The sequence below is a fragment of the Argiope bruennichi genome, chromosome 4 (assembly GCF_947563725.1).
Source record: "Argiope bruennichi chromosome 4, qqArgBrue1.1, whole genome shotgun sequence".
Taxonomy (NCBI): domain Eukaryota; kingdom Metazoa; phylum Arthropoda; class Arachnida; order Araneae; family Araneidae; genus Argiope; species Argiope bruennichi.
In genome coordinates this window covers 116,217,500-116,236,354 of record NC_079154.1, presented here as the reverse complement: position 1 = coordinate 116,236,354, position 18,855 = coordinate 116,217,500, and the positions used below count along the sequence as shown (strand labels likewise).

Sequence of the window (18,855 nt, the reverse complement as noted above, 5' to 3'; positions counted from 1 at the left end):
ATATTTCCTGCACCTTTAATTTATGTAAGAAAATTCTTTATACCAAACACATGCTGTTTAAATTGAAAGGAAATTTCCCGAATCATTACTATACAAAAGCGTACTCTTTACTAAAACTGCCAGTCCCGCAAATCACATTCCAAACTCACGCATCCGAGATCCAATGAATCACTCTTTAAATCCGGTCCAGATTAGCAGATCAAGCAACAAAACACAACAGCCTCATCATCCCATCCTACGTGGGACATGCGCAATTATGCCTCTTTCCCCCCCCCCTCCCCCCTCCCCTCCCTTCTCGTTTACACCCTCAACAAAAATGTTATCGCATTAAGTCCGCGGTCTGCACCAGCTGACGCGACCGCCCCCACCCCCTCCTTATGTTAAGTGGCCCCTTTCGCCCCCCTGCTGCAGATTGGCCGCAACAAAAGAGGCGGCTCTTCCCTTGTTATCCAGTAATGCGCCCTTATTGGCTGGCTGCGGATCGCCTCTCGGACAGATGGTGGACACGGGAAAAACAGTCCTCCTGCCCTTCCCTTTGTTGAATCCAGGAACAGAACGCGATTAAATTCGGATGGGACATTTCTTTCTGTTCGCTTATTAAATGGACTGTTGTTTTGGGATTCGGAAAAAAGATGGGTTTTTGTTGTGCTAAAAGGCCATAGCTGGTTGGATTAATAAATTTCCTTCGATACTGTTCACTTTTAAAATAAAAGTGAAACATTTTTATGTTCACTTTTACAGTAAAAGTAAACGTAGCAATGCTTGTTTGGCTTATTATTAAGTGGACTGTTATTTTATGAATAGGAAAACACTGATTTTGCAGCAGTATGAAAATCACAACATTGGATTAATAAATTTCAAATATCACTGTTTTCAAATTAAAACTGAAAGACCGTTACAATTCTTTTTGGTTGTTCATGAATTGTGAGCTGTAAAACACTGGTTTTGTCGTATGAAAGGGTCATAATGGAAAACTGTTCATTTTTAAACAACACGAACCTGAATTTTTGCATTTAAAAAGTGATTATATTTTTGAATCTATATACTGTAGGAAAATTTTTATTTCAAATAAAAAGTATTTGATTTTTTTCAATTGTATGCTATATTTATATATTTGAAATAACTTAATTTTTTTTAACTTACATTTAATGGAATTTTATATTTGTTATTATTATTATTATTTTCTTCTTTATTAGAAAAAATTCTTTTAAATTTAATTTATTCTATTCTTGAATCTTTCCTTGAATTTTGTTAGTAGTAGGTAAATAAAAATACGTTGCAATTTGAAGAACTCGGAGAAAAACAAAATAAAGACAGAGATAACACTGGATATTAATGGTGGCTCAAAAGAACATTTTTTACTTCATTTCCATTAGATTGCATCTTTGAAGAAAAGATAAAATGACCTGTTCTATATTTATACCTCCATTCAGTAATTAGGATCCTTTATCTCTTTTTCTCTTTTAAATTGAGGTGTCGAAAATTTAATACAAATGTATAGGTATGAAGAATTTTAGAGCGAGAATGCACACTAAAAAGAAATAACAAATTAAAATGGAGAAAGCACGACAATTTTTATTTGTCTAGCTCATTTACGCTTAGATTATCAAATTCACGGACACACACAGCAGCAGATGAACAGTCAACCTTTCCATGGATTTTATTCAAAATATGATACATATTTAAGAACATAATTAAGATAAAAAATCAACTCATTACGTTTTTTAATTAAGTCTGTGGGTGGCGTAAGTCTTGAAAAGGTTATTTCCAACTCAAAATGATTTAACATGTAGAGATTTTTTAAAATGTCCAGAGGTGAATTTTTTTATGATAACTGATTTTTCATTATCTTAACTGATAAAATCAGAATCAGTTGCATAAAAAAAAGGTGTTTCGAACCTGTAGTTCAAAATTTTGTGACTTGATAATGTTTTAAGCTTTATTTTTCAACCTGTATTTTTTATTATTAGCAACGATAATATTTAAAAAAATATATTTAAGAATTTTACGATGCATATGTTTGTAAATGTATTAAGTGCCATTTTTTTAAATTTAAGTAGCATAAAAATAATGGGGGAAATTTATTAAAAAACATTCATTGGTGATCAGCAGCTATAATGTACCAACATGCACTAACAAAATGCATTTAATTTTGATGCGACATCAGCGTCAATATATCTGAGTACAAGACCAATATTTAAAACAATAAAGAATTTGATTATAAAATATGTAAAAACGTTTTTAAAAAGTTATTAAAATTTGAGAAAAGTTTACAAAAAAATTGCATCATTGAGAAGATTTATTTTAAATTCTAATATAGTGTAAAATTTGCTTCTGTCCGAATTTTATGCTCCAATTAGGGATTGCAATACCGGAGCAAAAGTTCAATACCGGTATTCGGTATTTTTTAAATCTTAATACCGGGATACCGGTTTTAATACCGGTATTAGAAATTTTAGAAAAAGAAAGAAACACAAATGTTTCTTTGTTGTATTTGCCAGTTTTGTTAGAGTGTAAATATCACAAAAAATAATTTGTAATTTATAAATTATAACAGTATATAATCACAAAGTAAAGGAGCATCTTATTTATTTAAATCACAAAAAAGTGTAAATATCACTATTCAGTCTGGGGTACTATTACAACTTTTTGAAATGTGATCTTAAAAACATAATGCATCAATTGTACTGTCATTAAGCCTGAAAAGTAATTTTGTATAAAAATTACCAGCTATCGAAACGCTCTTTCGGCATCTACGCTAGTTGGTGGTACTGTTAGCAATGCGCAATATAATTTTTCCAAGTATTTACCTCTAAATCCCTCATCTTCAAATAAATCGATTTCTCGTCGGATGGTTTTGGATATAGCTGATTTCTGTATTGTATTTTGTTTAGTTGAAATTTTTTTATTTATCGCTAATTTTTGTGCAAGAGACAATTCCTTTTCACTATCGACAGTAGTGACATCATAATCTTCGATAATTGAACCGAATTCTTCTGAATGTGGATAGAGTTGTGGGTAAAAAATTTTAAGAAAATTTACTCTAAACTTAATCAGATTTGAATTGGTTCTTTTCTTTTCTTTTTCATTTTCATTTTTAAAATCATTATAATTATGTAAATACCGCAAGACATTTTCTATTTCGGTATGCCTTTCTTCTGTGCGATTTTTCAATGTAATATATAATTCTTCAGATAGTGATGTGTGCTGTTCTTTCAGTGACTGCAACATGAAATTTATTGTTGCATTAGCTGTTAATAAATTAAAATCTCTCCGACATAATGCCTCAGTAGTCAGTTTTATTGGAAGTAGAGCTGATATAGTTCCGGATATTAAGTCGAATTCACTATCTGAAAAATTAATTTACAGGTTTAAGTCGATTATTGCTTTTTGGATTGGACTTCTCAGTTTCAAAAATCGTTCCATCATTAGGAGTAAACTATTCCAATGTGTTTTAAAATCTAATATTAACATATATTCTGTTTCATTTTCAGTTAGTATATATTTTAGTAATATATCCTTTTTATAGGGGAACGTTTAAATGTTTTAATAATTTTTCGAACTTTATAAATTATAGGAAACAATTCTTGATAGATTAATATTTCACCCTCATTAGCAATATCTTCTTCAACAATTACATTGTCATTATCTTCACTGTCAATATCACTCTCACTCTTACTCTTTTCAAAGTTGGAATCCGAAATTTCTATATCCACAGTATTTGGATTCTTCTGTTCTTTATTTTTTGCTATAATACATCTATTACTCCTAATTGAATTCCATGTGCATAGCACAACTGCTGACTTGCACCAATCAACTTTCCAAATTTTTTCATAATTGTTGCTCCATCAGTCGTTAAGGATACAATATTTTCTTTCAGGGATAATCCATGTTTCGCTAATTTAAATTTAAGCAATTAATTAAGCCGTTAATTAGCTAATTAATTTCGTCCGTTATGGAGACATAAAAACAAAAACGTATACTATTTTGCTATGTTCGCGATCCCTGAACATATAGTGGGGACAATTTTAAAAATTGCTAGTTAATACCGAAAAACCGGTATTTAAACTTGTGAATACCGGTATTACAAAATTGCACAAATGGCTCAAAATACCGGTATTCGGTATCCCGGTATACCGGTATTGCAATCCCTAGCTCCAATCTTGTTGAGGAAAAGCATATCCACAAGGAGATAGAATTTTATTTAAAAATCTAATTAAAATGTTGGCTGACTTATTAATTATTTTTATCTAAGAAATGAACAAATAACAAATTTGGTTTCCAGATCTTACAGTTTATATTGCGTAGAATTTTCATCAATTCTTCATCATGCATGTAGAATTACTCATTTTACATATCATATCCGGTCTACACATTATCAAGATATGGTGATAACATTTTCCTTTTTCCTTTCACCTATTTTTATTGGATGCTTCTCAGTTTCGCGCTTTCTCTTGAGAGAATATCCTTGCACAAAGTAATATGTTATTATTTTGACATGAGATAATGACTCTGCAAGTTTTCAATAGAAATTCGTAATAACTGTGTCAAAGATTCTATCTTTCAGTTCTTTCTTCTAGTCATCGCATTTTTAAGATTTATTTTTGAGTTTGTTTGGAAAGATAGCTATTATGTAAAAAATTTCTGGAATTCAATCTATATCTGCAATAAATTCTACTAATTCTGAATTCCATGTCGGGTTTCTTCTTCTTCTTCTTCTACTTATTTTTTTTTTTTTTTTTTTTGGAATATAATCTATTGAGAATTGATTTTTTTAATTATGTAGTATCTTACTAAACAAAGATAATTGCTCAACAGAGAATCAACACATGATAAATGAAAAAAGATTTTTGAAAATGCACGATTTAGTTTCGAGAGTGAAATATGGTATTCATTTCTATTCTAGCAAGAGAAAGGAAACTGCTGTACAAAATTAGTCGTAAGCGTTCTTTTTTATTCTGCATTCAATTCAGTAACTGTATAATTTTTTAACTAAAATTAAGAAGTAATGAGATGCAATATGCATCTCAAATTAACACATATTTTCTGCAAAATTCATAATATTCAGTTTAAAGTCTTTGCTCATTTAGCGCCTACTAATTAAAAAAAAATTATAATGTTTATTATTTTTTATGTTTTTGTGCAGCCATATTTTTATACAATCATGTGTGAAGTTATTTATGCTTTTTACTTGATCATTTAAGATTTCATTGAGTTCGTTTAATAGAAAACGTGTCATTTTTATGCTTAAATTTGTTATTAATTTGTTAAATTTGTTATTACATATTAATGCTTAAATTTGTCTGTTTATCTAATCCAAATCTTTGGAATGTAAAATTATTAATATATATAATTCAGAAATAAAAATGAAACTCTATATAGATTAATAAATATTTCTAGTTTTGTAAAGTATTAAATAATTTTGAAATGTTATAAATGCACCATGACAAAAATAAAAGATCTATGCTATGTTGTTTGTTCAAAATGTCCTTTGTCGTCATTTTAAGATAGTAAAAATATATTTTGTGAAGTAGTGGACTACTTTTTTTAAATAAATATAGCCATTTACAGATCATCAAATTGGTTTTATAAAACATAGAAAAAAATATAACAGTTTTTGGTATAAATCTTCAAAACGCTTTAGTGCCAATTTCTTATGAGTATATTTGGTTTTACAAAAGGCAACTGTTTTTATAACATATATCATGATTGTCTTTTTAATAATCATAACTTACTATTTATATATTAAAGACGGCCAATGAATTATTTTGTAGACTATTACTAATTTTTAAATGTAATATGTTTTAAAACTTTTCAAGACGGAGTCCTGGCATAGGAGTAGCGCGTCTTCCCCGTGATCTGGGCGTCCTGGGTTCGGGGCATGGTTGTTGTTCTATTTGTGAGATGTGTGAATGTGCCCTCCTGTAAAAAGGGCTTGTGCAAGCGAATGAGTGGTGCGTGAGTAGCAAAATCGTACTCTTGGCCCTATTATAAAAACTACTACTATTGGCGCTACTATAAAAACAAGAGCCGCTCCCCCAACAGCTTAAAATCGCTGTCTTCCTAACAGTGGGCTTGTTCATGGCAAGTGCCATAAGAAACAACAAAATTTTTCAAAGAAAAAATTTATTATATTGTACTATATTTGTTCCAAATAAAAAAAAAAAGCAAAATGCTCACTTTTCAGTGCATAAACTAGTTTTCGTCTCTAGTGGCTACAACCGATCGGAAAAGCTCTCCCGGGGCGCATGGGCTATCAAAGCAGATGATCCATTTGGGGGTTCATCAAGTAAAGAACAAAAACACTGGGAGACAAGCGGGGCAATCGGATTCGGAGAGAGCACACACCCCAGAAAAAATTCTCCCCCCTGTGAAGAGCTAGGGAAAATCATCAAGCCACTCCAATTTGTCACGATTTTCACTCAATGAGAGGGATCCGCCTCCATTATACTACCCATGACGACCCTTTGAGAGAGGCACAAGTGCCCAGATTCAAAAGTAGGGACGCAAAACTTGTGATAATGACTGCAAATAGAGAAAGGGAGAATCCTACGCTTCACTTTTTTTTTTAAACTTTTGTTCTCTTTTTTTTTTTTTTTTTTTTTTTCTTTTCCTCTCCCTGAACGACAGGGACGAACTCGAATGTAGTGTGATGGCGTCTGATACAGTGTTGGGGTGATTATTTGTTTTTCAAAGTAAAGGTCATCCCCAACATCACATATTTGTGTTTAAATGTTATCAAAATCAGTTTATCAAGAGTATTTTGCTGATACCGGCGTTCTGGCATAGGTGTAGAGCGTCTTCCCCGTGATCTAGGCGTCCTGGGTTCGAATTCCGGTTCGGGCATGGTTGTTCTTCATCTGTTCTATCTGTGAGATGTGTGAATGTTCCCCCCTGTAAAAAGGGGTTGTGCAAGCGAATGTGATGCGTGAGTAGCTAAGACGTACTCTTGGCCCTAGCTGGCGCTACTAAAAAACAAGAGATGCACCCTCGGCTTAAAATCGCTGATTTCGTCAGCGAGCTTGCCCATGGCAAGTGCCATTAGAAACAACAACAACATTTTGCTCATGCTACTGTGTTGGACAGTTATTGCGTCCTCAATCAACCTCTAGATCATCTTTACCAATCTTGAGCATTCTTGGCCCAATGGGCAAGACATCGGTCACCTAAACCGGGCGGGTCCGAATCCCGCTAAAAGTGTAGTATCCATTTTGTATTCACTTCTCCAATGAATATACTAAAGTAAGAATGACGCTGAGAAGACAAACAAGGAGCCTGCGCAAGGGTGGCACGGAAAATCATGAAGCGTTCTGCATTTTTTCCAAACTTGGGGAACCACTTCTGTTGCTAACAAAAGAAATTGAAACTTTTTCAAAGTAAACAATTTGTATTCACTTCTCCAATGAATATACTAAAGTTGGAATGATACAGAGAAGACAAACAAGGACCCTGCGCAAGGGTAGCACGGAAAATCATGAAGCGTTCTGCATTTTTTCCAAACTTGGGGAACCATTTCTGTTGCTAACAAAAGAAATTGAAAGTTTTTCAAAGCAAACAACTGCTGTAAATTATTAATGCCGTCCATTACATAGAAGGAAATTACTGCATGATGACCTCCAAAAGAAATCTGTTTCGGAATTTGTCAAAAAAAAAACCCATCAATTAAGATCTGCAAAAAATTATCCCACATTCACTATGAGTTGCTACAAAAGTCAGCATATGATCTATCTCTTCCCAGCTTTAAGAAATAACTTAAAACCATAATTAATAAAGTTTACATCAATTTCTTGTCTTTAAAAAGACAGGAGAGAACCCCCCCCCCCTCTGCCAATCTGGTGGATAAAAGTTTTATCAAAGTTATTTCATGTTTCGTATCTAAATAGCCACGATTTGTTGCACGCATGAAATTTCTGGAAATTTTCCAGATTTTTAAAATAATCGAAAATTAGTGAAACTAATCCTAAAATAAAAAGGTGCGAGCAAAGGAAGTTCGCTAAATTCATTCTTCTCTCATAAGTAGCTTTTTATATTATTTTGATATTAAATTTAATCAAAAACTTTAACGAAGCTTGAAGTTAGAGCTTTATGCACTTGTCTAAATAATATCAATCAAATTTAATCTTTTTCTCAAATTTATAAATTGTAAATACTATGCCAAATTATGATGTAAAGGTGCATGTATTCCAAATTGTGATGTGGAGGTGACATTGCCATTTACAATTTTAGTATCATGATATTTATCACGTGATTTATATCACGTGATATAAGTCAAATGCTTAATTTGTAATCAAGTGAGCATTTTGAAAGATGTGGAATTTAATGTTGCAGAGTAGTGTAAGGTACTATAGGCTCAGACAATAGATGACAAGAGCAATTATATTTGTCATAAATGAAATTACGAAGTCAGGTTATTTGTCCCTGTTGAAACACTAAAATAAATTGTTTCAATAAGTGTTTTAATATAATTTTCTGAATAACACAATCGACCTACCAATTTTAGAATGAATAGTTAATAATAGAAAAATAGAAATAATAATAGAAAAAATTAGGATAAAAATGTATCTTGAAAAACTTTTAAAACGAATATTATGATAAAATTCTTGAGCAAAAAATTCTTTTAAACTAAGAGCAATGTATGCAAGTATGTATGTAAGAGCTTTGATGCAATTGTATATTTATTTTATTAAAAATAGGCGGGATACGTTATGATTTTTTGTTATACGTCTTTTTAATGTCATAAACTATTATTTTATATTGTAAGATATCAGAAATAATTCGAACTAATTTACATCAATCTGTATGACTTTAAGGAAGTACATTATTAAAAGAAGAAATAGAATATAAGAAATATATTCTTCAAAATACTAGATTATTTGGATATATCTCCCCAAATCTCAAATTCGATTTTCTCCTTTGGAATAATATATGAGAACTTTTCCAGTTCTACTGAAAAATGACAATTCTCAGTCAAGAAAATCATCATCATTAATAAAGCGAATTTGAATAATTCATTCTGATAATAATAATCAACTTGGATCAATTAATCGACTTGAAAGTGTCATATCATGCCAAGAAAGCAAGCTCTAAAAACCTCAACGGGTTTCAAGAATTTTTCAATCCCCACAATGTTCCGAAATAAGCGCACATTCAAGCTTTGAAAACTATAAGATGAAGACTTACTAATATATAGAAACGTTTCCACTTTCAAATTAATTTTTGCCTATGTAGCATCTTATCTATTATTGTAAGTGGCCAAAATATTATCAATTATTGTCAAGACATTGCTGATAAGATGAAGAAAACTGCAAATGCCGATAAGGATGAACATCAAATGATATTTCAGTACTTCTTTGCTCAATAATTGCTTTCTTTTCGATATTGACGTTGATCTTAAAGTAAATATTATGTATTATGAAATCTGATGGTATTTATAAAGAGGAAGGGGTGGACAGGATTCAATATTTCCTCCTCGTTTTCACTAACTTTTCATTAGATTTTTTTTTCCAAAATACACATTTATCTAATTCATTTAATAGATTAATTATAATAGATAGATAAATGTATTTAATTAACTTGAATTATAGGAATTTATATTTTTTATGTTTGTAATGGTTATTAAAATTTTATACACATATTTGTGCTTATTTTATATTTCGAATACATGTTGCATTTGCTTTTCGCATTACAATATCATAATAGGAAATAATTTCATGAGATCACACAATTTTCTTCCATTCTTTTCCAATTCTTATCGTCTTCTCTTCTCCTATAGTTGAAATATATAGAATTGTGTTTTTTTATATTCAAAAAATGAGCGTTTATAAATTATTGAAGTTCTGTAATCTCGATAGATTGTGTTAAACGAAACTCTTAATATAATGACAACTGAAAAATTAAGCAATTTTTTTCACATTTGGGAAATTTTACTTTAATTCATGAAATAAAAATATTTACAAAGATAGCAATATACATTTCTACATTATCTATACAATGTTATTTACTAAATTTCTACACTCTTTTATTTATGCAAGGAAAATTTTAATTCAGCAAGATTATTACTTTAAGCGAAATTTTCAAAGGTTTACAAATTTTTGATAAATTTATGTACAAAGAATTATAGATAACATTTAACACTGAAATTCATACAATTTCTACTATTTGAAAAATCAAATAACTTTAAAAAATATGAGTAAATTAGTTTTTTTTTAAATTTATGAATAGATTATTGAATTGTAATCTATATTTGAAAATTTTAATTAAAAGATGCATTGCAATGAACCACAGCATATGTTTAAACATTCAATTTTAAATGAAATAAATGATATTTTTTTTCTGAAAAAAAATCTGAAATAACTAAAAGCCTTTTTTCCCCAATTAGCATCATTTGATAAAAATCCTGTACAGAAATACATTAAATTATTTTTACAACTGATTACAAAATAATTCTATTAGGCTGTTCCATGTACGCACTCGTACTAGGGGATACAAAGAAGGGATTGATTAGACTCACTGTAACCGCCGGTCCTGTGCCATTTTCGTGATTATGATTGACACCAGACGACGCGATTCCATTGTCATGCAATTTGCGCATGTGTTTTTTCAAGTCAAAGTTTCTACAAAATCCTTTGCCACAAACTTTGCATGTGTAAGGCTTTTTATCGTTATGAGTGTGCATATGAAAAGTCAAGTTATACACCTGGTGAAAGGCTTTATTGCAGACAGTACATTTGTAGGCCTTCTCTCCGCTATGGGTTAACTTGTGATTCTTGTAGTTGCCTTTTTGGTGGAAACCTTTACCACAATACTCGCAAACCCACGGCTTATAACCGGCATGGATACGTATATGTGTGTTAAGTGTTGAACTCCTGTTGAATGCTTTACCACAGGTGTGGCATTTGTGGGGTTTCTCCTGAGTATGGATGATTTTATGCCGACACAAGGTGCTTGCTTGTCGAAAACCTTTACCACACACTTTGCACACAAAGGGTCGAGCTCCCGTGTGTACTGGCATGTGTCGAGTAAGATTGTAGTGGGCGTTGAAAACCTTCCCACACTCGGGACAGGTGAACGTTTTTTGTTTGTTGTGGTTCCTCTTCTGCCGAATAGGACTAGTACCATCTCCCGAGGATTCTGAAGCAGTTTTGGAGTCGCCAACGAACCTGGCATTGGTAGTGTTCAAGGCTTGTTGAGTGTTTAAAGATTCTGTCTCGACGACCTCTTCAACTGGCCTCGATCCAGGATTGGTAGCGAAGACTGGTTGAGGTCGAATGATCTTATGGATACCGGCAGGGTCGATTGCATGAAGATTTGCAGAAGGGGGCATGTCTTCCCATGATGCATCACCGTTATTCCTCACTAAATGCTGAGGAGGAAGTGCGGCGTACATGAAACCATAATGTCTGAGAAGATCTTGTGATCTCTGTTGCAAGATGCGTGTCGAGGAGCAGGTATTGTTCAAGTGGTACCTGAGGTCCTGTATGCCAGCTGAATTCTCAACTAGGCGTTTGAGAGCCAGCTCGTACATGGCGTCCACGTTCATTTGAGGACATCTTTGTTGTCCTGGAGTAAAATTTACTCCAATTTGCTCCATCTCCTCCATTCCTCTGCCAGCAGGAAAGGCGAGAAGAGGATTCACCATAAGAGGGTTGATAAGAGACATTCTTTTATTGAAGTCCTCAAACATAACATTCAAGAGAGGCGCGATTCCTTTGTCAGACGCAGATGTCGTTTTCTTCGGTCCAGGCTCCATGATTTTGGCAATGGAAAAAGCCAAGGAGTGCTTTTCTTTCGAAGTTTTGTTTGGCTCCTCCGTTCTGAGAGGACTTTTTACAGGGCTTCCATCAGAGCTCGAAGGAGAAGAGGGAGATATTACGGATGGCGGGGAGGTAGCCATAGCTTCAAGTTTGGGACAGCCTGGATCTTCAGTGGAAGATATGTCTTATCTTAGCGAAACCAGGCCATTTCATCTGGAATTAAATATGATTAAAATATTAGTTTAGATTCATATAAAGACTAAATTTTTTCCTTCAAAAACGAATTTAGAAGAAATTAAAATAATTTGCTTTAAAAAAAAAGAACATTCAAGTATAATTATAGTCTCTTTAAAATGTTTTCATAGGTCGTTTGTAAAAATTTCAGAATAGTACAAAGAATAATTAAATACCACTCTTGGAAATGGATTTAATTTACTGATATTTTAGGATTTGAGACCGCAATTTCTATTTGGATACAATTATGCAATGAAGAATCAAATCCAAATCAAATTTTGAATTATAGATATTTTTACAAAACATTACATCAAAAAATTCTAATTCTGTGAGTTTCCAAAATTATTTATCTTATAATAAATGATGTGTTACACTTTGGATTAGAATTTATTACATTTTACATAGTAAAAGATAGTTAAAATTTTCAGTAGTAAAGCACCGAATTTCAGAAAATGGTATTCGGTTCTTGATTGGAAAAATACTACCCGTAAATGAGAAGTCATTCATATGATCTTTAACTGATGATTACTCTTCCAGAGTTTGATAATTCAGTCAATAGACTAATCTTTAAATTCTTGCGTATCTATTGAGTAGCTGTCTTGGGCAATTGACAGCTTATTGGCATTCTATTATACATTTCGGTAAAACAGATCGTCCCGATAAGTAGTTGCAGAAGTCAAAGGAAAGTCAGATTGAAATCTTTACTATTTTATACCAAATTTTGTTGTGTTGGTATATGAAACAAGGACTTGAGGTAAAGGCTATTATGCAACAGCTCAATGATTTTACAGCCTTTCAACTATCAATCTTTGGACCACTTTTTATTCGCATCTAAATATGTGATGCTCCCGATACTGATCATTTCAAGAAATATACAAAAAGAAATACTTATTTGTATTGATGGAAGCCTAAAAGCAGAAATTTGTGTATCGTCCTTTCTGATTTTCTACAATAAAAATATATTGTTACATAATTATTTATTACTAGTAACCAATCATCAATATATCTGGCGACCAACTTGTTCGTCAAATATATTGGTTATATGTAATTTCAGTAAAATAGTAATTTAGATACAACTTCGTATCTCTGATTCCATCCAATCATCAGACATTAAAGTCTATTTTTTAACAATTATCTTAGATAGTTCTATCTGTTGTGAACGCGAACCTTTCTAATGAAGACCAGTCCCATGATATCATATCATTATTAAAAACGTAACTGAGCGGTTTTATATCTTTTCTAAATTTTGCGGTATTGTAAGTTCACATTTTTTCATTCGTCTTGTAAGCTACACAAATATTAAAGAGAATCTTTCTTCTTTAGCTTTCAACGCTAGATGAAAATCACGCGATTAAATGTTTAACGAAACAATGCAAACGATTTGAATTTCAAGGTAACAATATAATCTATTTTTGGAAATTCGGTAAAAAAAAATTTTTTTTTAATTGCCAGAATTTATAAAGAATATACACGAACTATTAAATAAGTGTTATTAAAAAGATAATTTTTTAAAATTTTGCAATGGGGTACAATTTATTTTTGTTTAATTATATTTCATGAAGCATTCGTGGAAAAACATTAAAACACAGCTTAATTTTTAATTAAATAGAGTTTTTAAAAAAATTACTCCGAGATGCACATTCTCATCCTCCAAGGTAACTATGTGTCAAATTTGGTAGCTGTCTGTCAAATGGTCTGGCCTGTAAAATGCCAAAGCACACACAGAAAAACATACACATATTCCACATATTCATCTTTATTATTAGTAAGAGAATTCACCAATTAATTCACCGAGGAATATGTGTTGTCGAGCTAATTACTCAGAATGCAAAGTTGTTTCCATGAGAACAACTTTGTGCATTTCCGTGCGTGTATGCCGCTTAATGAACATAAAATTAAGTTCAAGGTTATGGACTTCTGAAAAAGAACCGATTCCCTCTTTATTTGAACAGGATGGTATCACGATCTTTACTGTCCCGGCTACCTTCTGCCATGTCTTTCCTCTTCTTTGTTTCTTCCTATCCCTTTTGACACAGACAACCACCCGGTTCACTTTGCATCATCTTTCAAAGCGGGACTGCTTTAACTACCAAACCGTGAATGGCTCACAGCCACTGAGTCGTAATCCGCTCGTCTCCGCCTGCTTTTTATTCCAGCCTCTTTCTCTCTTATGTTTGTCCATCCTTCTCATGGTCGAACACACGGTTCCTCCAAGAATTGTTTGAGCTTCTCTCCCGTTCCCACTGGCGAAGGGGCAGGAGTAGGACATCGACTGCGAAAGGGGGGGGCGGGGGAATCAATTTGGCCTCTCCCGTATCCCCGGGGATACGGAAGGAAGTGGAAGATCAACTGTCTGGTATACGGATATCCGAGGATAATCGCATTCCCTGATTGCGTCACTCGGATGGTGGGAAGGACAATGTTATGGGTGCGTCTCTCCGTCTGATACTTCTGAATGATTTGCGGTGAACACGCTGAGGAAGATGAGCCCATAAAACTTCATTAAATAATCAGTTACCTATATTTCTAAATTATGTAATTATTGCAATTTTATAACGCATACATCTTTTTAGCAGACACTAAATTCTTTTTAAAAGGCACAAACAGCTAATTATTTACAAAATTATTGGAATTTCAACTTCTTAAGTAAACCAGGAGAGTGATCTAGCCAAAAATTTCTCACAATCTCTCTAAATAAATGTAAATTTGTGTTTTTGGCGCGTTTTTTCCCAAACGATTGAAGCCAAAATTCGATGCAGAACTACAGGTGCAGTCACTACAACTGCAGTCAAGTTATATGCCAAATTTGATATATTTAAATCATCGAGTTTTTTTTTAATTATCATGTTTACATACTTCTAAAAGTACAGACCCAGTGAAGTTTAACCTTTTGTTGAATTTGTCTTACATTTTGATTGGTGTTTACACTATAGGGATTCAATCTGTGTGTCTTCATTTTTGTAGTTATAGTGTTAATGTATATCGAACAGCCGGACAAACTTCGAAAAAATCTAAAATTGTGGGGAAAAGACCTTACTCTACTACTATTCATATTTTGGGGGAAAGACCTCATACTCTACCATTACTCATATTTTGGGGAAAAGACCTTATACTCTATTACTACTCATATTTTGGGGGAAAAACCTCATACTCTACTATTACTCATATTTTGAGGAAAAGGCCTCATACTCTACTACTACTCATATTTTGGGGAAAAGACCTCATACTCTACTATTACTCATATTTTGGGGAAAAGATCTCATACTCTATTACTACTCATATTTTGGGGGAAAGACCTCATACTCTACTATTACTCATATTTTGAGGAAAAGACCTCATATTCTACTACTACTCACATTTTGGGGAAAAGACCTCATACTCTACTATTACTCATATTTTGGGGAAAAGACCTCATACTCTATTACTACTCATATTTTGGGGGGAAAACCTCATACTCTACTATTACTCATATTTTGGGGAAAAGACCTCATACTCTACTACTACTCATATTTTGGGGAAAAGACCTCGTACTCATCATCAGCCTTGCTCAAAGGATTTTTGAGTCATATTTGTCAAAGACAGACACACATTTTGTTTTTCAAACTCAGGGAGTTTTAAAATGTGGAAATCTAGAGCTCGAATTTGTTTGACGATAACAGTACTTTATAATTCGTATGAGAGAAAGTAGAAATGAATAAATAGTGGAATCAACTTTTTAGTTTAAGTTATTTTCAATATTTGTTACGCCTTGTTTTTCAACGTTAATGGATGTTTAAATTTATTTTTTATTGAGTTTTTCCTTTCTTATTATGTTTTTGTAATTAAGAATGCCTGCTGAGAATTAATTATGTATATCTGAGAAAATATTGACTGCCTTTTAAGATTATGCATTAATTTATCATATATTATGCTTCAAAAGAGGACGAAATTATTCATAGAATAAGAGGAAATGAAGATCTGAATTTATCATCAATTAAGTTATTTAGCCCTTTTTAATTAAAGGACATTCATTCTAAATGAATCTCAATATCAAATTTCTAAAGTGTTACATATAGATATTACACCTCCAATTAGAAAAAAGCTCTAAATGACAAACAAATTGCATTTGATATTGTTTCTGTCTATAAATTACAACTGAAAAATTACAGAATCTGATTTTTTAAATATAATTTTTAGATTGTAGAATATTTTTTATACAATAGCATTTTACATTAAAAGAATCTCAAATTTCTAAATGTAAAATATTATGACTAAAACGAATCCAGTTATGAAGCTTTGACGCATAATTTTAGACTATTCAAAAGATCATCTTGAGAAAGATTCACCTATCAAAACATAACGTTTATTCTCGGCGTTAATTGCTAAACATAACGAGTTTTAAAGCTTCATTAGTCGTTTTATTCACAGAAGAAAGGAGTTTTGGGTTAAAATATTATTGTACAAAAGTATTTCTTTAAATATATCTACTTAGACAGAGACACAGCAGAAAATGTTAGACTTTGTAGTTTTTCAAACAATATATTCATCGACTGAAGTAACTCGAATAATCAGATTCTCTTACGTCATTTAAAGCTGTTCAAGGACCGCGATAGCCTGGTTGGTAGAGTTGGATTCACGTCCTTCAGTTTGCGAGTTCTATCCCCGCCGGTCGAAGATTTCCCGCATGCTTGGTGGCTAACGCGCGGATAAATCTGCCTTGGTTATAAAGTCTCCATGTCGAGAGTAATATCACTGGGGGTACTGGATCAGGAGTGATCGTTCTCTGATTCAGATCTAAATTACGATCTGTGGATGAGTGAATGAAGTCCGCCCCGTAAAAAGGGTTGTGACGTGTGTGTATCTATTCGTTCTCTTGGCCCTAGATGGCGCTACTATGAAAACAAGAGACGCTCTCCCACCGGCTTAAAATCGCTGTCTTCGTAACAGTGGGCTTGTCCATGGCAAGTGCCATAAGAAACAACAACAAAGCTGTTCAACTGGAAATAATATCTAAGTCAAAATAAAAGAAAATTTCCAGAATAAAATATATCTTTAATTAAATAATATAAAAATTTGGAGTGGAGAGGTTAAATGAATTTTCTCATGTAGAAAATTATTCAAATTTTTATTGTATCAATTCTTATTTTCTGCTAAACAGATTTTCATCATATGAAAGCACCGATTCAAAAATTCTCAACACTTATTCCCCGCAAGCCCGTTTAATTTGCAGACAATAATTAAATGTCTGATGCCATTTGAAAGTTTATCATTATAAGGGTGATTTTTAAAATATGGGACACATTTTAAAAGCAGATGAGGCAAGGGTGGGCATTCAAGGGTGGTCTCTACAGGAGTCCTTCAGTAGGGAATGGCAATTTGATTATAAAACCCTTTCCCAGCAACTGAGGCAAGTCTTCCTGAACTACGGCATTTTGAACGCAAGTAAAAAATGTAAAAAAAAAAAGTGTTTCTTTTCTGTTGCATCTTTGCCTTCATTGGTCGCTTTCATAGTCTCTTATAGTTCAAGCTTTTTTCATGTTACAGGTTCCATTTCGACACCATTCATGATTTTTCTCAGTTGAACATTACATTTCAATAACAAAAAGGTGTTGCGATTTGACACTTCAGAAATTTCGTGTCTGTAACCGTATATAGACATGAAACACTGCCTTTTACAACTATCGAACTATTCATTTAAATGCTAGCTTGCAAAATTTCATTAGGTTTCTTCAATATAGAAGAATTTTGAATCTCAAGAATTTTTATGCATGCTGAATCTTTTATAGTCGCCCAGAATTTCCTATCAAAGATCTTCTTATATTACTTTGCAATTCTCAACCCATGTTCCATTGTGAAAATAATTTGTCTCTGCATGTCCACCCACCTTTACTTTGCCACTTGATTTTAAAGCCACACTTCATATAATCAAATTATACATTAATCCATGACAACGGATAAAAAAAACGAATGAATTAAGGTGTACGTACATACTTGAAACTACGAAAATGGTTCAAAATATCGATTTTTTTTTTTTATTGCTTCAAAATGTTCTCTGATTCTTTAGCTTTCAAACGATACCAAGATGTTGTCAATATTCTTAATATTTCTCGAGTTATAATTATTTTTCTTGAGATACTTTCACTAAAAACTCTAGTTTCGATGTTTTTTAAACTCATTTTATGAAGAATGATATTTTTCCATTATGTTGCTTCATTCAAACAATCATAACTCAACAAGAAATGAACCAAATACAATTATTTCTATATCAAAATAATCTGTATGAAACAGTGGATGTTTTGTGCCTCAATCAAGGTTATATTTATAGAAATAAATTTTTAATAGCTATTTAAATGTTAAAATGACAGAAAAAATCTCGCTTTTTCTATTCACCGTTGATGAAAAAATTGTTAAAAAAACTATATATTTTTATAACTTGATTGAGGCAGACAACATGAAGACTAATATTAGGTATAATTTCCAACTAGAATTGTGTGTCTATACAAATTCGAAGTTAAGATATCATGTTTTAAAAAATATGCTAATTTGTTCATTAAATATTATTTAATTAATTAATAATTAGTGTCATATGGTTTTTTTTTCACTAAAATGAGTTTAAACAGATATTAATAACTAACTGTGAAAAAAATGGATTTTTAAAGTTAAAATTTAAAAAAAAATCTTCTAGTGTGCACGTACATCTTAAACAAAGAATTGCGAAAGATTATCAGATATTTTTTTTTCTTTCGATGAAAAGAAATTATTTTCAAAAGTTATTTCTTTTGCATTCGGAAAATGCTATTATATCTATATTTGACAACTGAGCGCACATCCAGTGTATGAGATAATCTATTTTATCACAAATGTGTGTCAGCATATCATGCAGAATCTC

At 32.1% G+C, this 18,855-nt stretch overlaps 1 protein-coding gene and 2 non-coding genes across 3 annotated transcripts in view; 2 read left to right on the top strand and 1 right to left on the bottom strand.

The window, feature by feature from the left end:
* Positions 1 to 7,217: 7,217 nt before the first annotated feature.
* On the top strand, positions 7,218 to 7,320 carry LOC129967178 (U6 spliceosomal RNA). Its single transcript, XR_008784362.1, has one exon. It is a non-coding gene; the product is annotated as a U6 spliceosomal RNA (small nuclear RNA).
* A 71-nt stretch (positions 7,321 to 7,391) lies between these two features.
* On the top strand, positions 7,392 to 7,494 carry LOC129967177 (U6 spliceosomal RNA). Its single transcript, XR_008784361.1, has one exon. It is a non-coding gene; the product is annotated as a U6 spliceosomal RNA (small nuclear RNA).
* A 2,880-nt stretch (positions 7,495 to 10,374) lies between these two features.
* The window catches only part of LOC129966607 (fez family zinc finger protein 2-like), a 35,327-nt gene continuing 26,846 nt past the window's right edge, over positions 10,375 to 18,855 (bottom strand). The window contains exon 2 of the mRNA XM_056081104.1: positions 10,375 to 11,966. Coding sequence (XP_055937079.1) covers positions 10,433 to 11,893 — 1,461 coding nt within the window. The 5' untranslated portion in view covers positions 11,894 to 11,966 and the 3' untranslated portion in view covers positions 10,375 to 10,432. The remainder of the gene's footprint in view (positions 11,967 to 18,855) is intronic.